The 26,066-nt window shown below is 36.2% G+C and overlaps 2 protein-coding genes across 4 annotated transcripts in view; one reads left to right on the top strand and one right to left on the bottom strand.

Moving 5' to 3' along the window:
• The window catches only part of LOC145289608 (uncharacterized), a 194,307-nt gene extending 180,122 nt beyond the window's left edge, over positions 1-14,185 (top strand). The window contains exon 31 of the mRNA XM_080136424.1: positions 8,321-14,185. Within this exon, the coding sequence (XP_079992550.1) occupies positions 8,321-8,416 (96 nt within the window). The 3' untranslated portion in view covers positions 8,417-14,185. The remainder of the gene's footprint in view (positions 1-8,320) is intronic.
• Positions 8,175-26,066, bottom strand: part of LOC145289624 (uncharacterized) — a 29,758-nt gene continuing 11,866 nt past the window's right edge. For 2 of the 3 annotated variants that reach the window (XM_080136426.1, XM_080136425.1), the window contains exon 2: positions 16,281-18,481. In XM_080136426.1, coding sequence (XP_079992552.1) covers positions 16,389-18,476 — 2,088 coding nt within the window. In that variant the 5' untranslated portion in view covers positions 18,477-18,481 and the 3' untranslated portion in view covers positions 16,281-16,388. Of the gene's footprint in view, positions 8,402-16,280; positions 18,482-26,066 lie in introns of those variants that run through there. The other variant, XM_080136427.1, reaches the window with a different exon arrangement.

Raw genomic sequence — 26,066 nt, 5'->3', positions numbered from 1 at the left:
TTTAGTATTTTGTTATTATGTGCTTTAATCATCATTTCTAAATTTTCGCAACAACTGTAGGATAACTTTAAGGTATTTTTATTGAAGATTTTGTGTAAGGGGTTGGTTGCGGGAAAGTGTTTTTCAATAAGATCTAGAAATTTCTTGCTAAGTTTTGTTTTTAACATTTGATTGTATGGGGCCGTATACCAAATTATAGTTCTTTTTCTTCTATTTTTAATTTTATTATAGTTATTGGTGTTTTGTTGCTTATATTTGATATCGATATTTTTGTATACACAATGGTTTATGAGAAGGGGCACGGTGGATATTAGAAAGCTGATTGGCTAACTAAATCCTCAATAGAAGAGGACCATATAAAAATGATAAACAACAGCATTTTAGCATTTGCAAGTTTACTAAAGTTTATATATATATATATATATATATATATATATATATATATATATATATATGTCATTGCCCCAACCCTGTTCTCCATCTTCATTACTGCTATCCTCCATCTCACAGACAAACATCTTCCCTGTGGAGTTCGGATTATGTACAGAACTGACGGGTGACTTTTTAACATCAACAGATTTAGGGCCAAAGGTCGAACAAACACCATATCCATTATGGAGCTACAGTATGCAGACGATAACGCCCTTGTAACCCTCTCAGAACAGGACCGACAGTGTACACTGGTTGCCTTCACGAGGGCGTACAAACAGCTAGGACTAACAATTAATATAAAAAAAACTCAAATCCTCCATCAATCACCACCAAACAGTACTCCAGTCTCACCCCCAAACATCTCCATCGACAACGCTAGACTGGAAAATGTGGACCACTTCCCATACCTAGGCAGCATCCTATCATCAAAAGCCAACATAGATGATGAAATACAGCTGTGCCAGTGGGGCTTTCTCAAGGCTAAGGAAGAGAGTATTTGAGAACCGTGACCTTCTGGCAAAGACCAAAATCATGATATACAAAGCTGTCTTGCTGCCCACTCTTCTCTATGGATCGGAGACCTGGACCACATACAGGAGGCACGTAAAAACCCTGGAGACGTACCACCAAAGATGCTTCCGAAAAATCCTCAGAATCAGTTGGAAGGACCGACGCACCAACATCAGCGTCCTGAGTGAGGCTGACATTCCTACTATCACCGCTACTGTTACTCAACGCCAGCTCAGATGGACTGGTCATGTCCAAATGCCGGATCTCCGCCTCCCAAAACAGATTTTCTACTCTCAGCTTGTTGAAGGAAAGATGAGGTATAAGGACAACATCAAAGTAAATCTAAAGCGGTTTCACATGGACCTTGAGACATGGGAGGACGTGGCTGGGAGCAGGTTGGCATGGAGGAGCGCTGTCCACGAAGGTGCTGCGCTTTATAGCAGTGACCTAAATAAAGCTGCTGAGGATAAACGCAAGCACAGAAAGGAGATTATCAACCAGACACACCCAACCCAACCCCACCACCACTACCTTTATCTGCCCAAATAGCACAAGAAAAATTGGGTCTAGGATAGGGCTCTATGCTCACCTGAGGACCCACAGAAGCCACAACGGAGGACAGTCTTACTCGGACATGAGTGACCGCCGATGTTGATATATATATATATATATATAAAATCAAAATCTAAGTTTTGTCTTTTTCAATTCATGACCCAGAAATAAGATGTCTAAATGTGAGGAGTGAATCTTTGAAAAATTGTATACATAGAATCCTAATAAACTGGGTCAGTAAAAAAGACAAAGCTTAGATTTTGATTAATAAATACTCACTTCCCCAAACATTGAAAGAGTTGAAATTTTTAAAGAAATTTTTGAACAATGACTTGTTTACATCTAACAACTTTCTGTACACAAAATACAAAACATAAAACGCTCTTATTTTCGGATTTTCCTTTCAACTGAGCACTCTGCTGGATTTCTTTTTCCAAAAAGAACTAATCTATATATATATATATATATATATATATATATATATATATATATATATATATATATATATATATATATATATAATACTATTTTTCTATATGCAACACAGATCATCACACACACACACACACACACACACACACACACACACACACACACACACACACACACACACACAGAGTCATTAAGTCTCTTAAATAATTAAAAATAAAATAAATAGTACAAATTACTAATAATAATTAAAAATAAAAATAAATAGAACTAATATACGTACAGCTAGATAAACAAATACTCATGTCGCATATTTGTATCTGTTCTGTTTTCAATTGTCATTGAATAAAATTTAAGAAAGAAAAAAAAAGGATGCAATGACCGTGAATGAAAAACATTGCGAAATAAATTACAAATGCTTGAAACAATTTGACTAAAAAAAGATTCGTTTTTATAAATTGGCTTTTATTAATGATGATGAATGAATTCCAGATATTTAAAATGCATTAATGACATCTTTGATATTCAAAGGAAAATAAACTGAATGAAATTGACACATAACAGTGACATTTTTGCCTGATTGTGCATTATTATTGCACTAAAAGTACACCTTTACTCCTGATCTGAAATAGAACACGTTGCCAAGGACGCTGGGAAAATGGTGGGATCCTTCTACCGCTCCAGAAGATATTTCACTACTGATGCAATTCTCTATCTGTATAAAAGTCAAGTATGTCCAAGGATGGAGTACTGTTGCCACATCTGGGCAGGAGCTGCTAAAAACAGCCTATCCTGCCTTGACAGAGTATAAAATAGACTTCGTAGCTTAGTGAGGGATGCCCTTTTCTCTTCCCTGCAGACTATCTCCCACAGAAGAGACATTGCAAGCCTGTCTACGTTTTATCGTTATTTCCATGGCAAGTGCTCGTCTGAGCTCCAATCTCTCGCCCCCCCCCTCGCCAATCTTTCACAAGAAACACCCATCTGGCTGAAGCTACTGTCAATAATTTTCCCCACTCTTTATCTGTGCCTAAATCCAAATGTAGATTCCATGAGCAGAACTTCTTTCTCAGAAGTGCACGACTGTGGAACCCTCTCCCGTTTGCCTGTTTCCCACCTGACTACAACTTGGATGTCTTCAAGTCCAACATAAACAAATTCCTTACAAACCGCCCTCTTAAGTAAGACACTCTGTCAAATCTCCAATACTAATGATTACTACAATACTATCTCATTGATTACTGTACATGCAATAACCCTTATCCCTGAGTGACCTCCGGGCCTTGATAAGTGGTGACCTCCATGTAAAAAAAAAAAAAAAAAAAAATTTCCTATCTGTCATGGAGTTCAATGGCAAAGGGTAACGAGATGGATGGATTTTCAGTCGAATGATGAAGAATATAATATGAGGATTAAAAATGATGGCAAGTAGATGAAGGAAGCAGGGCCAGTTGACAGGAGAAATCTAAGGTAAACATTGGAGGAAGTGATGAGGATGGACTTAAGAGAAAGATGGATAAAGACCTAGGCAGAGATAGGTTACTGTTGGGATAACACCCTTACAGAGTCTGATGATGGACTATTCCTGATGCCATTTCCAGTAAGCAGGTTCTGCTTTTCAGTTAGTCTGGAACCAAAACTTAGAGGGAGAGAGTCATAACATTACTTGTCCTTTAGTTGAGTGGAGTTCCGACTCAACTAAGATACTTGTCTGTATTTCTGTTTAATAGATTATTCGTTTCAGTGTTTCCGAATCTTCTCGTTATTTCTTTTAACATTTATACCACAAGTTACTTTGGAAGTCAATTTTTAAAAGCCGCACAAAAAATATCAACATGTAAAATGGACGTTAAACCAAAGCTGCTGCTGCTGCTGGTGTTGATGATGATGATGATTTGTTGGCATTCATTTCCCTGATATCTTTCTATTAAGAATGATCTCTAGAAGTATATTGGGTACTTACAGGAAGAACTGCATGAAAGATTTTAACATCCTTAAGTGAAATTGTTTCTGTGGATCGAACTGGGTTTGAACTTGGCACACCCAGGTTGTCAGACTGCATCATTACCGACTGAGCCACCGTCACCTCCCTACTGCTGCTGATGATGATGATGTGAATAAAACTTGATTACTTAGGAGGATGGTTTATGAGAACTATTTGTTGATATTGGATTTGGAGACGACTATGTTGTAGTTTGCAGGGAAGCAGTCTTATTGTGGCATTCCACAGATGGAAAATAAAAAAATAAAATTCATTTGAAAGGAAAACTAACAAAAGAAGCATAACTTGGACTATTACTTTGACTTATTACTAGTGATGGGACGATTCCAATATTTTTCCCCGATTCCAATATAATTTCCGATTCCATACTAAATTTTCGATTCCGATACAATTACTGATTTTGTTTTCAATTCTTTATAAATCTCTAAATATTTAACTATAGAGTGTATTATTTTTCCTGATTATTGTAAAAGCACACGTTAAATGTGCCGATATTTTGTCATGTGTAAAAATACACTTGTGGGGGTGGGGGTGATCTATAGATTTTAGTTTTACTGGTAGTTTAAAATTTATAAATACTTAATCGTTTATCATTAGTACCAGCAGTGAAAGATTTTGCTTTAAACAAAATCACATGAAAAGACAATTAAAAGAATCGGTTTTGGCATCGGAAAATCGGCACAAATTTTTCTGATTCCGATGCCATCAAAAGTTTCGATTTTTCCATTCCCAATTCTGATTAATCATTCCAACATTACTTATTACACTTTCTGTCTCCAAGAAAATCTGGGTTGTCTTTTTACATCACTGAGAAAAAAAAAAAGACCACTCATTTTTTTACAACATTTTGATGAAAATTACAGAATATGTAAAAAAATTAGGAAGATCTGTCTTTTTCTTTACATGAACTTCACTTCTGGAAATCATAAAATGATGTCAATTAATAATCTAATTTATAAAACTCACTATATCTCTGTCTATCTGTCTGTTTGTCTCCATATTTCAAACTCTATCTCTTTTGAAACTAAATGTCGCAGTGTTCAAGTGATTGAAATTTTTATAGACCATTCTTTTATGGGTCTTTAACCAATTAAAATAGTTTTTAAGGGGTCAAAAAAGTGTTAAAATTGAAAAATTCTTATACATTTTGTACATTCATCTTAGTTTGTTTTCAATCAGTTCATGTGCGTCACGTTGATACAGTGGTAACGTCACCGGATTTAAATGCTACAGTTTTGCTTTTGGTTTCGATTCTAGCTGATGGCACCCAAATAGTTTTTTTCTGACTTTTAAAATCACGACTCTATAAGAATATATACAAAATCTGAACAAATTAAAACATCATATTTAAGCGTATTTTACAACCGGGCATAGCTGCTGCTTGATTAACATTTATATTCTAGTCAGTCTTCTTCCTTTAATTCCCTCCCCCCCCCACCCGCCTCCAATTTTCTTATTAATAAGTACAAATTTCTTAGAACTGCACACCTGTGGAACTCTGTTCCGTCTGCCTGCTTCCCTCCGGACTACAACTTGGATGTCTTCAAGTCCAATGTTAACAAATTCCTAATGTACCGCCCCCCCTTAATTAAACACTTCATCAAATCTCCACACTAACATAATGTACTTGCAATAACCCTTATCCCTGAGTGGCTTCCGGGCCTTGATAAGTGGTGATCACTGTGTAAAAAAAAAAAAAAAAAAAAATTTGTTTTCATTGGATTATTTATTCATCATTCATAAAATAAAAAAAAAGGCAATTTATTAAAAAAGCAATATTAATTTTATGTTTTTCATAAGGTTATATACAGCACAATCATGTTGACACACTAGTTCTTGCCAGATCATCGGTTAAGCAACGATGATCCTGGCCAGTACCAGATGGGTAACCATTTGAGAAAGTTAGGCGCTTTATGTACCACGTCTAGTTGTAGAAATGTCCAGATTGGGGGCGCGTTTAATTCATTCGAATGAAGACAGAAAGCAACGGGAAACTACTGTCTTTACTTGTCTTCCTGAGATGACCATGGTGCTTCCCGAGATGACCATGGAGAGCTGTGGTGGCCAACGTTGTTAAAAATAGCAGGGCCGCTGCATGCACGCACATATTTTTTTAATTTTTTGACTGGGAAAAGTGGATGAAGTAAGTTCTGGGAAATTCTGTTATTACTAACCAGTGATCCAATGGAAGAGCAAGTTTCTCAGGCATATGTACACAGTGTGATGATTTATGAAAGTAAAACTTGGACAATGAGGGTTGAGGACAGGTGTTGCATGGAGAGAGATGATATCATAATGATAGGATTGATGTGCAATGTGAGACAGAGAGATTTAGATCCGATGACCTCAGAGGAAGATCAAATTTGGACAGTATAGGGATATACATGCAGAACAAGAGACTACGTTGGTTTGGTTGCATTAAATGATTGTCATGATTGTGGTGAATATTTATGCCTCTTTGGGTATTTCTTTTTTAATTAATAATCTGATTTTTAATTCAATGTATAAAGAAATTTTAGGGTTATTTGACAATAACCTGAGGTATGTAAAAATAGTAAAGAAACCAATATATAACAATTAAATGTTACCAAAGCCAAGATCAATTACTCTTCTACCTACTTGGATAAATGTCACAGTAATATTTATTTGGTGAATTTTTGCCAGGATTTTTATTTTTTTGAGTTTTTGACAGATTCTCAGGACTACAAAAGTAATCAAGGCGTCATCTCTTTTTTCATTTTAACTTAAGCACTCAGCACAACTTGTTGCAGTTTCTTTCTGTCCGAGCAGTGCCCATACTAGACGATTGTTCTGACCATTGTATCCGAAGATATCCTCTTCTCAGCACGATGAGATACAAAACCACAAACAGAATTATTCCTAATTGATTCCATATTACATTTGTCGCCTTCTTTCCTTGACCTCACGTTACCCTGATCAAGGGGTCGGCTGAAGTGGGTTCTTGACCTTGCCCAAGGATCGCCTACAGACTAGCGGGGGGAAAAAAGGCACCTTACTTTTCCTTTGATAGTAGTGCTCTCTCACAAAATTACCAAATTAGTATAAATTTTAAAAATTACGAAAATTGAGTAGAAAAATAGTTACAAGAAAAATCGAATAATGTAGTTTCGTCAGTTTCTTCTGTTGCAGCCAATATCGTATGACATACTGACTTATCTTCCTTGTTTTCAGTTAACTTGCTATTTTTAAAATAGAAAACGGTGAATCAAGAATATACGATAATAATGATTACTTTAGATATAAAAAAATAGTTCTAGCAGATTTTCTATGTGAACATTTTTTTGTAATTTTAAAATTTTATACTAATTTTAACACAACACATAATTACGGAATAGTGATTTACTTGAAATGCATTTTTTAATATTATATTATAATGCACAAGCATCACATTTTCTAAGTTTCAAGTCGGTTTGAGGTATTGTCCTGTGCAATCCACTATCCCAGGCTTTGACATCGCACTCTTTAGGGTTAGTTTATTGCTAATTGCCTGGGGGCGTCTCTACTTGGGAATGCCGACGGAGATCCCCAGGCAATTTTTATTCAGCCAGAATGTTCTTCCTCTATAACACTGGTTTCAAATTCGACTTTTTGACCTTGTGTCACATCTTTCTGCTGTGGGAGGGAGATAAATACATTCAAGGACCTCAACAATCAGGCAAAGGCAAAGTGGATTTTAAAGCCATTCTCCAAATTATAGCAGAAAATTTGAGGAATAACATTCACAGAACATCAAACGAGCTTGGCATGTCAGAGAATTTGGACTACTATTCTCATTTACAAGAACTTGTGACGTAACGGATAAAGTATGAAGTAAAATTCAGTTCTAAGTGACACTTTTCTGGAGATTGAAGGCTCAAGGCAATACTAAGAATACAATTGCAAATTACTTAAAACTTCTACTGACAAAATGATAGCATGCTATTCTTATCAATTAAATAAAAGGTTCCAGTTAAAATTCTGTGCAGATTCCTGTGTTTGACAGAAAGATTTCCAGATTGACAAAATGCATGTGAAGAAGATCAGAGGTAACGAAACGTTTGGAGAACAACTCTCAAGATGAGAACAGTAGTCTGAACAATCCAAAACATCCACATTATCAATCCTCATCTTAAAAAATCAGAAACATGAAAGTTATCAAAATACAAAGCACCTGAAAGATATTGATCAAATATTTTAAGAGACTCCAAAAAATGTCCTTATAAATTCAATCTTCTATTATTTTTTAATTCATCCAGTTTATTTTTTTTTTACCTTATTGTACAATTTTTTTTTAATGATTTTCAAATAAAATTGAGTGGTCACAGGAAATTAATAACAGGTAGTTTGATACTAGTTTTATGTTTAACTCACTTTAAACAAACATTTATTTTTCAGATGTTTCGAATTTGGTACCAATATTGCCGATATAAGAAAATCCATGAAAAGGAGAAATTATTTCCGGGAATTTGCTTTGATCTGGAAAATATATGAAAAACACAAAACTGTTTTCATTAAAACAGAAAAGAACATTCCAACTAATTACAATGGTAATTTATTTGACTGATAAAAACTTTTTTGAGATGTCAATTATGTAAGTGCTTTTGAACATTTGCTAACAAAAGTTGGCTTATTTAAGTAAACCGAAGAAGAGCATCCTATATCTTTAGAAAGCCACCATTCTCCCATGCACAGAGAGTTGTTGTCACATCGGACCTTGTGCATCTACCACTAGTATCTCACGCTTACACAGAGTTTGAAAAAGAGTCTTGAATCTAATACGTCCTGCACTGTCGACGAAGCTCTAACCATCACCACAGTGTCACATCCCAGTGTCTATTTTACATTTTAATCGAATGTGTTCTCATGAACTCTTGTACTCCTATGATGTACAGTAGCACCAAAAAAAAGAAAGTCTACACTTTAAGCTATATTAAATGTAACTGTTTAAACAACCTATACCTCATTTAATTCGCCTTTTATTCCTCTATAATTTTTTAAATTGATGTGAACACTAGGATACTTCAATTAAAAGTCAAATATGAACAGGTAAAATTATTAATAAATAAATAAATAAGTAAATAAAAGGCGAATCAAATGAGGTTGTTTAAACAGTTATGTTCAATTTAACTTAAATTTGCGGTTTTTGAAAAAATGACAAATGCAGACTTTCTTTTTGGCACCACTGTACATACTCCCGACTAACCCGCCAAACAGCAAAATTCCACCGTTTCACTATTGAGGTCCCTAGTTTCTTCCCTCAAATTGCTAGACATTGGAATTCTCTCCCTCTTTCCTACTTCCATGACTGAACTAACCTGAAGAAGTTCAAATGTAATATAAACAGACATTTTGCTGCTCAACTCTCCACAGTCTCCTGTTTGATACAATCCCAAACAGTAGCCCCTTACATTCCAAATGACAATATGCTTTATTTGGGATTAAAAGAGTAAAAAAAGACTTACTTTTAGCTTACAGTCATCAGAGAAGTGTGTTAGAGTGCAGATGGAGTGCCGTTAGAGTGCAAATCGAGTGTTGTCAATTGGAATTGATCAAATCTATTCTTATTAAGATATCTGAAATATATTTTGTCAGTTTTGAAAAGAAAATTAGTCAATTCATTTTAGCAACTAGCATGGCTACCTGTTGTTGCCTGGGAGTATGGGCAACAAAATAGAAGAGTTTGAAAGTGTGTATAACATATTTCTTTTTAAACCACTCTCTACCTCTCTCTATTTGTCTTTCTATATCACTCTCTTCTTCTCTCCCTCACACTATATATTCATATCTCTTCCTTTTCAGATTGCCTTCTTTCTCACCCTTACATATCTCTCTCCCTGTTCACAATCTCCTTAGAGCTGATGACTCGATCAAATCACCTGTTTACAAACCTAAACTGTTTAAGGAGTAGGTAGGCTCTGCCTATTACCCGGCTTCCATACTCCTTCTTTGCCTATAAATCAGAAGCAAAGGCGCGATCACAGGAACTCATTAGAGACGCTCAATGCTTGGTCTTGTTTCCAACTAGGACAATGAATGCTACCCCCCCCTCCACCTTCCTTCCCCACACCCTTTCCTTAAAACTGGGCATTTTGGGGTGCTTGTTTACCATGTATGCTAACATGATTGGACTGGACCACTCTTGTCTGATAGGTTTGAGGGTACCAATTTGACAATTTGTTTGGCTGCTGTATTCCGACTGACAGTACAGATTACCTAACACTTTGATAGCGCTTCGAGCAGCTGCTCTATCATCAGTTGTATAATATTGGGATAGTTGTAGTGCCATGTCACGCATAGAAAGGGACCCTGTACTCATCTACGGTGGGCATTCCTGAGGCCACATTTCTGTGGATGAGGAGTCGGCTGATGGTCTAATTGTGTTGCATGATGGTGGCAATGCACATCCGTTTTGCCTAATATCCCTCATCCTTAACTTAAACTATAAAAATGACAGCTCAATTCAAAATAACAATCAAACCAGACACAAACTTGAACACGCTTCACTTTCTCTCTTGAGGCTTGCATTTAAAAATATCTGTGGATTTAGAACTAATTTAGACAAGGTAGAATAATTTCTAGCAAACTCCCCGGATATCTTAGTGTTAAGTGAAACAAACTTGCACTCCTCTATCTCTTCTAACCATTTTAACATGTCTAGTTATCTTCCACTTTGTCGTAAGGACTTTGACAGACACATGCACTGACTTGAAGTCTATATTCGTAACAACCTCCCCATGACTAGGGAATCTAAACTAGAATCAGACGACCAGACCATCATGTGTTTTAGACTAATTTTACGACATAGTGTTAGCTACTTATGCTTTCTTTATCGCTCTTCCTTGACACAAGATTGTATTCTAATTAATCACATCTCTGACAGTATAGATGTAGCACTCTCTCTAGACACTAGTGCCCAAATACATGTATTTGGTGACTTTAATGTCCACCACAGTAATTGGTTTGACTTCTATAACTACATTGATACAGCTGGTAGCATCACACCTAACTTTTCTATATCCCATTCTTTGACACAGTAACGTTCCTAACCCATCTCCCAGATCATTAGGAACAGCAAGCTTCACTTCTGGACATATTTCTGACCACAGTTCGTGAGAATTTTGTAACAAATGCCTATTGCTCTCTTGGAAATGTTGATCACGCTGTAATAATAATAGACATCACCCTAAACTCTCAACCCAAAGTTGAAGAGCCACTGCTCAAAACGCCAATGATGATAGCTGACAGGGATGCCATCAGGGATCACATCAGAGATGCTCCATGAGGAAATATCTTTTCTCTTCCTACTAAAGAGTGTGCAAATGGAACTACTGAATGGTTCAAAGCGGCATGTGAAGCACATGCAAGTTCTATAGCACACCCCACTCTTCCCAATGGTTTACTTCTACTCACACAGCTGCTGTTGCTCAAAGGCAGCATGCATACTGCAAATTTTTCCAACATAAATCCAGTACAAATAGACAAAAGTTTATAGAAGCTAGAAGTAATTGTAAGAAAGAAACAACCATAGCCAAGAGAGAATATATGAAAACCACCATAAAACACATTGAAACGCAGAAATTAGGAACTCGTGACTTCTGGAAAATCTATATCAGTGTAGTAAATAATGGGCAAGCAACAATTCCCCCACTATCCAACAATCTCAAAGTTGTTTGTACGGTAACCGAGAAGGCTAATCTGCTTGCCCATCGGTTTGTCTGCAACTATACTTTCGACTCAGTAAACCACTCCTTCACAGATTTTCCTGTGCGGACAGAAACAACATTAGATGATCTGGAAATCACCCCTTCTCAGGTGCATGATATCATAAAAAACCTAAACATCTCAAAAACATGTGGACCTGATCTCATCTCGGCTGTACTACTATAAAAAAAATGCTCTGCTAACGTTGCTCCAGTTTTCTCAAAATGTTTCAACAAATGCCTTAATGAATCTTGCTTTCCTGACTGCTGGAAAACCGCTTCTGTGGTACCAGTTTACAAGAATTCTGACGAATGAACTGACCCATTAAATTATTGCCCTATTAGCCTTCTCCCTCTTTTCACCAAAATATTTGAGTCCATAATTAATCAAGCTTTAGTCCACCACCTCACAGCTGCTAAACTTCTGTCCAACAAATACTATGAGTTTAGACAACACCATTCTACTGCAGATATTCTAACTGTAATCATAGATTCTTAGTGATAAGAAGCAAACAATACTGTAACTTTTATTCAATCAACCGTATACATTTATGGGTGCTGTGTTGTAGTATTAAATTATTAAAAAGGAGTTAATATAATGTAAAACAGATAAAACAAAATTTTTTAGTCTGGTGGTCTAAATATCTTTAAAAGTTTTAAATTCATCTGTGGCCATTACTGAATGCAACGTGGCCATAAGGAACACTTTTGTGTCATTCAAGAATGGGCACACCCCACATTAAGTACGACTTTGTGTCATGTTCAGCCTTCATGAAGATACAATTAAATAGATGGTCATTTCTGTAAAAAATAATTTTTTTTCTGCAATACTTTTTCATGTTTTTTTTTTGTATCTATTTAATCTGTCAGGCTTTAATCTGTGATCTCTGGGAAAGATTAGATCTGAACAATATAAGGAGATGTGGTCAGAACAGGAGACTTTGATGATGTGGTCATGTTGAAAGAATAGATGAGTGTCCTAGAGTTAGAAGTAGAACAGTTGACAGAGCAGGCTCATTTCACAGAAGTAAATAAAGACCTAGGGAGTGTTCTTGCTGTTATTATCATTGCTGTTGTTGTTTAAGAAATGCCGAAAATTTGACAAAGGTTCTGAGACTGTTGGAGTGCCTAGGTAAAAATTTTCACTATTTAAAAGTAGATAATAATAATATAATAATAATAATATAAACCTACTTAAGCAAGAAGATTGGATATTGTGTGTCAGAAGCAGAAATGTACCATTGAATTCCTGGCAAAAGTGCATTGAGAATGATGGTGACTATGTAGAAATAAGTTCTGGGGCACAAAAGGTCGCTCATTTTAATGGTATATCTCTTGTCTTTATAGCCTTTCAACTTTTTGAGTAAAAAAAATAGGAGACTATCAAATTTATCAATATCGAATTTCGGTGCTCTGTTAGTAGTATGACACCAAACTGAAAAATGAATCTGGAACGCTGGTGACATCTACAGCGAAGATGTTGGATTTTGCTGCTTGTTGGGTTGAGGATATTTACATCAACAGGGCGCCAGTGCTGTGAGTTCATCAGAGCACATTCGATGGAAATATTTGTAAAATAATATGGAAACTAGGACGAGATACAGCAACTTATAAAAACTTTTTCTTTTAACAATTATAAGAAACCTTCTCAACTACTGATTGTCATGACTAATAATTAGAGCTATGACAACAGCATATTCTTTTTTTATTTTGACTCTTGAGTATATCAGTTAATATCTTATATGTTTTTATCTAAAATGATATGGTTCTTAATTGATTAACTGTGTCTAATTGTGCCAGATATATACTCGAGTCAAAACAATGAAAAGAATATTCTGTTGTCATAGCCCTAATAATGATACACTGCCTGAAAGTTTTTCATTCAAACTTCTTGGCTTAACATTCACAGGCAACATGAATTTGAAAAAATACATTGAGGATATTGCCACGGTTGCTGCAAAGCAGGTGAGCTCTCTCTCCCAAGTTAGAAAGTTGCTCACACCTGAGTATCTTATATCTCTACTAGACCACCATTCGCCCATGCATGGAGTGTTGCTACCACCTCTGGGCTGGTGCATCTGCTACTAGTCTCACACTCTTAGACAGGATCCAAAAAGGTCTCTAATCCGACAGATCCCGCGCTATCAGCCATACTCAAACCCCTGTCCCTATCACTGAAATGTTGCATCCATCTACCTGTTCTAAAAATACTTTAATGAAATGTTCTCTGATGAACTGAAGACACTTGTAGCCCCTCGATGTAAATAACCCCAACTAACCCTTACATTGTAGATACATAGATGCCAAAAAAGCTGTGTAGTTTCTTTTTTCCAACTGTTAGACTTTGGAATTCCATCCTGGGTATCTGCTTCCCTGACTGTACAGACTTGCAGAAGTTTAAGTTTAGTATGAATAAACATCTTGCTGCTCAATTCCTTATATAGTATCCCCGTAGATTTGGTCCCACATAGTAGCCCCTTACGTCCAAGTGGCACTGTATCCTGGTTGGGGTGAAATAACAGTAAAAGAAAAAAATAAATCTAAAGATTTTATTTGGCCATCATGCTTTCAGTATCTTATATTTTAGTCCAAATTAGATTTTTAACTTCATATTGCTTAGCATCTTGTTTTAACTTAAAGAAATCAAATCTACGGAAAATGACATAAATATTTATTAACGTATAACAAAATAAATCAACAAATTTGATGTCAGTTTGTGGCATTAAAAATTTTGGTATTCAAATTTTAGCATTAAAAATGACAATCTTTCATATTCAAACAAATGTTTAAAATATATCAAAGCACAGAATTTGGCTGTACGTTTTGAAACTCCAAAATTGTAGAGAAAGATCTCGAAAACAATGTGAATGCAAAACACGATAAATCCAATTTCTTTAAATTGAAACATTCAAAAAGTAAACAAGAAAACATAAAATCTGTACTTTTGATAATCAAAATGAAATTATGACAATATCACGTGCTGTAAAACATGATTTCATGGTGTGGTAAAGCTTTGAAATACAACACTTTTCTAATTTTTAAAATGATATTCATCATTTAGATTCTTCACTTTTTCCAAATCAACATAAAATTGTCAATATTTCTTCAACCAGTGATCCATATCAGTCCAAATGCTTCCAACTGTGATTTATGGAACAAACCGAAGCAATTTACGATTTAAAAAACATGAAAAAATATAAAAAGACAGATGATACTAAAGCATACAACTACGAAAACCAAAATTAATTTAACCATAGGTATAACAGGTGTGCAATCTCCTCCTATATATGTGTGTACAGCATAATCCTGTTGACACACCGGTTCTCGTTAGATCACCGGAATTAAATAACATTGAACCTGGTTAGTATCAGATGGGTGACCAATTTGGGAATTCCAGGCACTGAATGTAGGAGAACATCAACACCTCCCTGCAAGATTTGCAAAAACCTAATGTCGTCCTCTTCCCTAACGGGGATATTACATGTAACTTGGGATCACTTGTGAATTTCATATGCGTTTGGAACTTCCTCCTTTGGAGGAAGCCGGTTAAACCTACATAGGGATTGTGGCGTTCCCATCTTTTTTCCAATCTCTCTCTAAATTAATTTTGCATGCCCCTAAATAGTCTGCAATAGCTCAAATAAATGCAAAAAAAAAATGCACCCTTTTTAGTAAAACTACATCCCTTAACTCCTTTCAACATTTTGTCCTTTTGTCATCACATTCCATGTGCAATGTTTCTGACAAAGGGGGAAAATTGATGTTTTCTATCCATCTAATACAGGGTGACCCCAAAAAAAACGGGCTCCAACAACTATGGAAGGCAGTAATTACTGAAGATGCAGTTAAAAGACTCAGCATACCTATTACGTCGCGACCACGATGAAGGCCATAGGAATAGTTGCCGAAACGTCTTAAAACAACAACCATGAAGATGAAGTTAACAGTCCACAAATAAATAAATAAATAGTCAAATTACTTATCTCTTAGTGTTTTGTCTGAATGAAATGAAACTTTGGTCATAACTATTTTATTATATTAAAAACATCACATCAAAACACTAGGGTCTTTGGCCTTTTTTTCTCCGTTCTACAGCATATGTTCTAGATGGCCTCCATTTAGCTTTTGTTTTTTTGGGGTCAGCCTGTACTTATTGTTGCTTAGTTTTTGGACTTTGAAGTACTATTTATTTTTGTAGTCATTTACATCAAGTAGTTTCATACTTTGCCTGGAGCAATTTCTATTAAAAAATTGTGTTTTACAGAAAAATAAAAATGTAGGAAGATTTTCTCTTTTGACTAAGAGAAGGTATTGCTAAGGTGTTCTAGGGCTAGGGTTATTGTTTAAAAAAAAAAAAACTTTAGCCCCTCAAAAGAGAAATAAAATTGAGAAAACTTCATAAAAAAGAAAAAGTTGATTCACTCTGAACAAAGTTATTAAATCTATTTTTACATAAAGAAGTGTGTGTATGTGTGTGTGAGGAGGGGGTTGACTCATGAAAAAAAAGAAAAAAAAATGTTTTATTTAATGTTGTACTAATTGACTGTTTAGTGATGACTTGGCCAATTCTATAAATCGTAATCAAAAACGTTTAGGTCATTATGGATCTCTGGTTGTAAGAAATACAATTTGTCTTAAGAATAAATATCACAGAATGAAGAAACAAATCCAAGATGTTTTTATTGAACCAAATTTTAAATAGCAGAACACTCACCTAAAACAGGTAAATCGAGTTCAAACTAAAGAAACCAAGATGAATAAATCTAATGTTTTTGCGATGCTTTAGTAAATGATAATTCTATCCCAGCTATGTTGTTATCAGAAATTTCTGTGTCCATCATATTGTTTGTGCCTCGTAAATTTTGAAAGTAAAAGAAAACATCTTTTACTTTATCCACATCTGTATCCAGTTTCCGTGGAATGCAGATGGATCCTTTACATTTTTCAAAATCGACCATACGTAAATCGATGCTTGGGAAATGAATCTCAATGAACCTTTCGAATTTCGAAGTCGGGAAGAGTGCATCATCAGCTGCTGCTGCTTTTAAAATGTATTGATCTTCCGCAAAAGTGTAAAGAGGAGTCGGCGGTGTATACTCCTGGGACATTTCAGTGATTGCTTCATTCTCCCAAATCAGGAAATCGATGTAATTTTGCAAAATGAAAAGTCCTTTGATGACACCGTTTATTGATTTTGGTATTTGGAAATCATGGAAGATTGCATTTTCTCTGTTACAGTCAACCAAATTTGTATTTTTTTCTAAAAGCTGGGTCACTTGAGGATAATTTTTATTGTTCCCTGGGTTAAAATTGTAGCATTCTAATGACGAGTTATTTGAAAAGGCTGATGTTTCTGCTGTTGAGATGAAGCTTTCTGGAAGTCGATCTACGGGCATTCTTATCATGGTCTCTTTTGGATGTGTATTGGTTGTAACGTTCGATAGAGTAGAACCCATTTGGGGTGGACCTTGGTTTGGAATAACCGGAAACGGTGCAGCTGGAGATTGTAATATAGAATGCATGAAGTAACCGCCTTGTGGTTGGTTTTGGATTAAATGACCAGGCATTAAATTACTGTCAGAGACTTGTGTCATCAGTTCAGGTATTGTACCGTTTTCATGAACAGGTTGATTCTGACCCCAGCATATTGCAGATGACTGAGGAATAGGCTGGTATGGGTAAGATTCCATTGAGTTGTCATATGTTATTTCTGGCCTACGATAAAGGTAAGAAGGGATGTTTGGTTGCGGGGGTCTTGGTGGACCCATCATCATTGGTGCATGAAAATCATGGCTTGTATTTTGTGGTACAAAGTTATTGTAATGTTGCTTATGACCAAAAGGTTCAGTAGTCATGAAACTGTCATAGTCTTGCGGCGATTGAGTTTGTATTGGAAACCACATTTTTTCTATTTGAGGAAGAGTTTGGATAACTTCAGGATGGCTTTTACTCTTTAGGCAGGGATCATTATGCATATAATTTGGTATTTCCAAATTTTCATTGTTGTTAACTGTGGACTTTATACATTCTAACGGCGCCTGGCTCAACTGTTTATCTGTGTTATTTTGGGTTTGAGTTGAAATAGTTTCCAATGTTTTAGGACTGGTCCCCTGTAATATTTTATCATTTACACAAGAAGTCTGTGATATGTTATTATTTTGCGGATATAAAGAATTGTTCTGCGAAACCAGTTTGCTAAGATCCATACATGTGGAGGAATAATCAGTAATATTTGGCATAGGCGAGTTGAGAACCCGTCTGTTGGCTGGATATATGTCAGAATTAGAAAGGTTATGGTTTCTAGGTGACTTCCTGGTGGGCACCGACTGGGGTGAGTGGGTAGGATCATATTCTTTTTTAACTGAGTTCTTTGAACCGTTATTATCAGAGTTTGTCTCATTGTTATAGTTGTGTTCAGGGTGCGTCACTTCTGCCAGTTGCCATTCTTTTTGGCTTGACTCCAGGTAAGTTAACTTCCAATGCTTTTTCCTGTCGATTGTAGGGCTCAGCTTTTCTTGCTTCACCTTTATCTCCTTCAAAGGCAATTCGCTATCGCTCTTCAGCATGGATTGACTCAGTGGGGTTTTCTTGAACACATCAGACTCTTCAACATTTTTGATTTTCGGAACTGGACACAAGTTTTTTACAGAATAAGAATGGTCAGAATGAAAGTTTGTTTTCAAGGTGTTTTCCAATCTGGTTTTTGATGCAGGAGGACGTTGAGGTACTGCAGTGCTTGATGAAGAAGTATCCAATGCAGCATCTTTGTCATCCGGATTCTTTTGATGAAACTTCTTTGAAGACCGTAGCACTTGATGACCTTGTGATTTTTGTTTGCATCTTTTCATCATAGATTCTGTAAAAAAAAATATAAAATCAAATGAATCAATGTTCTTGGACACAAACTGAAAAATCGATATATTATTAGAAATTGATGATGTTGATTGTTATCTTGATTTTTTTTATTGGAATCCTTTTTAAGATGAGTAATTTGTATATTTATTTATTTGCGGACTGTTATCGTCATCTTTATAGTTGTTGTTTCATAATGTTTCGGCCAACTATTTCTACGGCATTCGTCAAGTGGTTAATGGCAACAGGATAGGAATGTTGAGTCTCTTAACTGTAGCTTCAATAATTACTGCCTTCCATAGTTGTTGCATCTCACCAGTTTTGGCCAACTAATCCTCTGGCTGGCTTTGGGTAGGATCAAAACTACTATCTTCAGATAATGCTCACCTAGAACCATAGAGATTGAACACTTCTATCCACTGCGCCACAGGTTCTGATAGCATTCCTATCACATTGCAGTTATTCATCAGACGAAGGTCAGAGAAATAGTTGGCTGAAACATATTGAAACAACTATGAAGATGAGAATAAGTCTGCAAATAAATAAATAGTTACTTTGCTTGTTTTTTATTTTGTTGACATTCCGTCTCTACATGAATGTTTAAATGGTCAGAGGAAAAAGGAATAACAAACTAAATGAAATGCTTAAAAAAAAAAAAAATTTGCTAATATATATATACATCATTCAAACATGAAATTTCAATTTTAGTTCAGTAAAACAAAAGTTATGATAAATTTACTGGTGTTCAAAATCATAAAAAACGTTGCAACTACTGTTGCTACCAATTCACCGCTCTCACGAAAAGAGAAGTAACAAGTGAAACAGACAGAATGAAAGCATGAAAGGGAGATATTTGAGAGGATTTTATTGAAAGCAGACGAATGCTGCACATTGTTATTACATATGTGTATGTTATGCTTATAAGGGCAAAAAAATAAGACTCAAATTAAACAAAAAACAAGTGAATTTACTGGAAGCCTGGAAAAATCATGGATTACAATATTAATATTGCAGCATTAAGAAATTTTTTAAAAATTCAGTCTATAGCATTATATTATCAATTTTTAATGCTGCGATATTTTTATTTTCAGTATATATTATGTCAACATGAAATCCCTCCTTTATCCATGTTAAGAATGGCTTTCTAAATAGAAAGTCATTCTTAACATGGGGAAGGGGAAAATCGCACTTAGAATTTATCATCTTATCATTTTTACATCAGCATTTTACAGCTGCTTACATAATCTGTCATAGAATTCCAATGCAAAGTTGTTGGAGATCGGGTAGTAAACTGGACAAGAACCAATATACAAGACGACAAATGACCTGTTTGGTCAGTATTTGTTATGTTCTCTCCCTCCCTTCCTCTTTTCCTTTTTCTTCCCCTTTCTGCTCCTAATAACATTACATGGTCCCTATTTATCTGCCTCCATATGCAAATAAAATTAGAGACAACGTGGAGAAACTCGGAGTAGTGTTAAATAAGGGGTGACTCAACCTCCTCAAATTGGGGCCTTACCACTTGGTGCAGTTTTGTGTCATGCCACATTGAAAGATTGGATGAAAGGTTTTGGGTTAGCAGATGAAGAACAATTGAGGTAGCAGGCTCTGGCGATAAGAGAAGGTCAAGGAAAACATGGGTAGTGTTGATAATAACTGACTTGAGAGAAAAACAGGATAAAGACCTGGCCAGAGATAGGTTAGTTTGCAAGTCAATTTATAAAAGCTGTGCAATGCATGCCAGCATAAAAAAACAGATGTTAAACAAAAGATGACGATGATGATGATGACTATTATGATGATGATTATGTTGATAATGATGACGACGACAATGATGATGATGATTACGATGATTCAGAACAGTTGAAAGGAATTTGAATAATGACTAATTATCCTGTTTAGGACTCAATCTGTGGCAATTTCACGTCAACATCTACTGATAGGTTATGTAAGCACCCAAAAGATGCTGAAGCGATTAGCCAATCAGCTGTCAGAAAACATGTTTCAATGAAAGTGTGAAAGTCATTAAATCAACAAATATATTTTAAACCAAAAATGACTTTCAACATTCTATATAAACGTGGAAACCCCTCTTTCCCCATGTTAAGATTAGCTTTCTAAATAGGAACCTATTTTTAACATGAAGGAGGCAGGGGGTACGTTTTAAATTAATTGTCTAGCAGTTTTTGCTTTGGTATCTTCTGGCTGATGCAAAGTTGCCGAAAATTAGGTTGTTAACTGGATAAGTAGTTAATGGGGTTGGGAAACAACGTAGGCAGCACAAAAAGGCAGAAATGACTGCAAAAAAACAGAGGTGATCGATTGTATCAGATAAGGACTCTATGTTGGGAAAATGTCAGGTATGTAGCTAATTTGACTATACAGTTTGTATAGTCAAACTAAAGAGAAACAAATCAGAAACTCATAGTATTAAAGTATTAAGTAGGTTTCATGCTGGATCCAGCTCTCCTCCTGATCTTCATCATTGATCTCCCAAATCACATTCTTAGATTATTCATAGACATTTATGCAGGCGACACGAAAATCTATGACAACACTTCAAGAGCCCCTAATGACCAAGATCTTTCTGATTTTCTCTCTTCTTATCTTGAGAAAATATTGCAATGGGGAAAAGGTGGCTAATTAATTTTAATGCATTGAAAACCAAGCTTCTCTCTTTTCATCATAATCGCTCTGACCTCCATCATGCACCAATTGAAATAAATGGCTCTCATCTTGGGAAAGCTCTATGTCTTGACAAGCTTCTGAAACTGACCTTCACCCTTGATCCAAAATGGAACACATACATTAAATCTGTTGCCAAGATCGCTGGAAAAATGGTTAGATCACTCTTCTGTTCCAGTAGATATGGACAGTTAGCAAGTCCATTTCATGAAATTATTCATTCATCAAATGTTTCTCTCTGTAAATTGATCATATTATTTGCAATTTGCAAATGCTGGTCAAGTGTCAGTCTCTTTATGATGAATTGCCAAACAAAGCTGAACTTAAAATAACTGATAGTGGCCAAATAGCCAAATCATCAATCAAGGAATAAAAAGTTATCAATGTTTGGTCAGCATATTCCAGCAGTTTACATAAACTGCCAAAAAGGTGCTGAAACGTTTAGCCAACAATTTGCAAGTATGATAGAAATATATGGTGGAAAATCCAATAATATTTTTTAAATTGGTTAAAGTCAACATCTCCAACCTGCACAGGATTGAAAAGGAATAGGTAAAAAAAAAAAGAAAGATGTTTGTGCCATTTACAGATTGTGCTATTTTTTTTATACGATTTTCAAATCAAATTTAATTTTAATAGTATCTTTTGTTTATTAAATTAAAGAAAGCCTCGCCCACATGGTAAGAATGGTTTTCTAAATAATAACGTTAATATTTCTGCATGGTCCATAAACTGCACGAGTACAAAAAAAATCATTAAAAAAAAATAGTTAACCATCAATAGTTGCACTATATTTTCTTCATAACAAAAAAAATAAATATTTATAAAACTTACCATATGCCGAGTGTTTTTTTCCTTGATTTTATCTTTTTCCTTTACTGTTTTTTTTCTTTCTTTTTTTTTTTTTTATTACATTTTCACCCCAAACAAGGCACATTGCCACTTTGGTGTACTATCAGGGGAAACCTACTGGGGTACTATGTAGGGATTAGGGCAACGAGATGTTGGTTCACGTTGCACTTGAACTTATGCATGTCAGTACAGTTGGGGAAGCAGTGACCTGGAATGGAATTCCAGAGTCTAGCAGTTCTGGGGAAGAAACTACTGGAGTAGAAAGATCTTTTACATCTAGGGATCTCTACAGTGTGGGGGTGGGATTTTGCAGCTTGTCGGGTCTGTCGAGGGTGTTCACGTCGTGGGGGCACAAGTGCTTGCAGTTCATCAGAGCATTCACCATTATAATACTTGTAGAACAGGCAGAGGGATGCAATGTTTCGACGATGGGACAGAGGCTGAAGCTTAGATGCCAGTTTAGGGCCTATCAGATTTGCGACTCTCTTTTGAACTCTGTCAAGGAGCGAGAGACTAGTAGCCGATGCACCAGCCCAAATATGACAGCAATACTCTATACATGGGCGAATAGTGGCCTTATAGAGGTACAGGATACTTTCGGGTGTTAGAAGTTTTCTAGCACGGTAGAGAGAGCCCATCTTCCTCGCAGCGGCCCTGGCAATGCCCTCGATGTAATTGTTCCAACTCATGTTTCCTGTGAACGTTAGGCCAAGGAGCTTGAGAGACGTACTCTCAGATAAAGAGTCGTTGGCCATTGCTATAGGTGGTAGAGAAGGTTTCTTGTAATTATTGAATGAAACCAGTTTTGTCTTGGCGGCATTGAACGTGACCATCCATTTTTGTCCCCATTCCACTACTGATTAGAGGTCATCCTTTAGTGTTTCTGCCATTACTTTAGATATATGTTCATTTGTTTTCCTGTCGTGCCTGCTATAGAGTGTGGTGTCATCAGCATATATACCCATCTCAGAGGCAATTTTGTCGGGGAGGTCATTTATGAATATCAGGAACAGCAGAGGTCCAAGGATAGATCCCTGGGGCACTCTCGCATTTATATCATATTGTTTAGATGTACGACCGTCGAGGACAACCTGGATTTTTCTCTTATCTAAGAAGGATTTAATTATGTTAAGTATTCTACCAGTGATACCGTAAGATCTAATCTTCCTGAGAAGACCCTCATGCCATACCCTGTCAAAAGCCTTAGATATATCTAGAGCTACCGCTCTGCTCTCTCCCGCTTTGTCCAGTGAATGGTATATGCATTCAGAGATTACAGTGAGGATGTTTTAAAGTTTCTTTGACTTTTTCATTAATTTTTTATATTTTCTTTGTAACAACAAAAACAAGATACCATACAATGACCTTTTTCTTCCATATTCATATATTTTTTTTAAATTTTGACATTTTTCTAGTGTTTTAACATTGGCCAGCATTCCCCCGCCCCACCCCCAAAAGATGAATTTTCATTCAGCACCTTCTGGCTTTTTACATAACCTGCCAGAATATGTTAACGATAACGTGGTCCATATTCTGCATTAATACTGCATTTTTCCCCTTTATATTTACCCCAAATAAGGCAAATTACCACTGAGACATAAGTGACCGCTGTGAATTAGAATACCATACTTACAGGGACACTCTAAGTGGGGAGCTGAGCAGCAAGATGTCTGTTTACATTACATTTACATTGCTGCATGTTAGTACAGCCAGGAAATAGGTAAGAAATTCCAAAGTCTAGCAGTTCAGAGTAGAAAGCTCTCTAGCATCCGGGTACTTCTACAATGGAGGGGTGGAATTTTGCTGCTTGCCAGGCCAGTCAGAAGTATTTACGGCGAGGGGGCACATATGTTATGAGTTTATTAGAGCACATTCTATTAAATTACTTGTAAAAAAAGTACAGGGATGCAACATTGCATCGATGACACAGGAGTTAGAGCTTGGTTGACAGTGTGGGACTTAGTTGATTGAAAATTCTTTTTTGAACTCTGTTCAATAGAAAGAGACTAACGATAAATGCACCAGCTTAGATGTGACAACAATAGTTCATGCGATGGCAAATTGTGGCTTTTTAGAGATAAAGGATACTGTCAGGTGCAAGCATTTTTCAAGCATGGTAAATGGAACCTACCCTCTTTGCAGCAGTCTTGGCAATATCTTCTTAGTTTCAGTGTCCACTCAGTCCCAGAATGCTAGTACATGCAACACTCATTGATGAGTTAAATAGAAACCGTCATTTATAAAATGTTTACAAAACATTTTCTTTTTACTTGGGAGTCACCGTTTATCAAGGCTTGAGGGCCACTTCAGGATAAAGGTTAATAAGTCCAGGTAAATGATGAGACAACATGACCAGGAATGGTGGAACTTGGTAGGGCTTAAGTACGGCTCAACAAGGACTTATTTACATGAGACTTGAAAACGACCGTGTTATAGTAAGTTGGGAAGCAGCCCCACACTATTATGTTTCACAGATGGATAATTCTAGGAAAGAAACTCTGCTTGTGGAATTTTTGTTTAGTTTTAGGAACAAATAGGGAGCGAGGGAAATTGTTGACTGTTCTTGTAGCAAGATGAGTATTTGTTATGATTGTTCTGTGGAGGTGGGGTGGGGATAGTTGAAGCTCAGTCGAGTATCTACCACAAAAGTAACGATAGAGCAACGTCTCTTCTGTGAGAAAGAGGAAGTAGGAAGGTGAAAAGGTACAGGCCCACTAGATTTCAAAGACGGTTTTGTACTGTGTGAAGGCAGGAAAAGGTGCTCTGAGCAACTCCCCCTCAGATATGACAACAGTACTTCATCTTAGGGTGTATTTGACTCTCGTACAAGTAGAGGGTTGCGTTGGGAGTGAGATACTTTCTGGAGTGGTGGAATGATCCAACCATTTTACTCACAAGCCAATTGTATACAAAACATATGTACAGTTTCGGTATGCCATAAAACCTAAAAAGCTGTGCAAACTAACCTTTTTAATATATGGTAAATAGAACATATTTATGTGTTTAAAAGTTAACACTGGTTAATTAAATAAAAGAAATATCGTCAGTATTGTAATACATCTAAAACCAAGCTTCTATCTTTGCATCATCGACACTCTGATCTCCATTTAGCATCAATTGAAATGAATGGCTCTCGTCTTGGGGAGGCCCCATATTTTGACAAGTTTCTAGATCCGACCTTTACTTCTGATCTGAAGTGGAACACACACATCAAATCTGTTGCAGAGGTTGCACCGCTCCAGTAGATATCTCACTGCCAATGCAATTCTCTATCTCTATAAGAATAGAGTACTGCTGCCACATCTGGGTAGGAGCTTACTCTGCCTTGACAGAGTTCAAAATAGACTTCGTAGAAGACGCTCTTTCCTCTTTCCTGCAATCTCTTTCCCATAAAATAGATGTTGCGAGCCTGTCTCTGCTTTATCGTTATTTTCATGATCATTGCTCGTCTGAGCTCCAATCTATGGTTCCCCCTCACCAAACTTTCACGAAAAACACTCATCTAGTTGAAACCACTATCAATAATTTCCTCCACTTCACTCTTTATCTGTGCCTAAACCTAAACGTAGATTCCATGAACAATGCTCCTTTCTTAGAATTGCACACCTGTGGAACTCTCTTCCGTTTCCCGGCTTTCCAACTGATTAAAATATGACCCTCTTCAAGTCCAATGCAAACAAATTCTTGACGAGTCACCCCCTTAAGTAATCCAATTTGCCAAATTTCCACTAATAACGATTACTATGATATTGTCGCATATACTCATTAACTCTTATCCCCGAGTGGCCTCTGGGCCTTGATAAGTGGTGACTCCTTTGTAAAAAAAAAATATTCCAAAAGATGTTGAACAAAAACCTTGTGTTTTTTTTCTTGGACAAATGCTGGTCAATTCTTAAGAAGGTGCTATGCAGGTTACAGACTGCACTGAAATAATAACAGAAAGTCATTCTTCTTAACATGAGGAGGGAGAGGTTTGTTAACTATTTTGTATTTCCACCTAACAATTTAATAAACAAAAGACAACCTTAAAAACGTAAAAACAAAAGATACTG

Source organism: Euprymna scolopes, chromosome 2 (genome assembly GCF_053919585.1).
Source record: "Euprymna scolopes isolate OS-2025 chromosome 2, ASM5391958v1, whole genome shotgun sequence".
NCBI classification, from domain to species: domain Eukaryota; kingdom Metazoa; phylum Mollusca; class Cephalopoda; order Sepiida; family Sepiolidae; genus Euprymna; species Euprymna scolopes.
The sequence above is the reverse complement of the archived record's forward strand: the minus strand, read 5'-3'. Positions and strand labels throughout refer to the sequence as shown.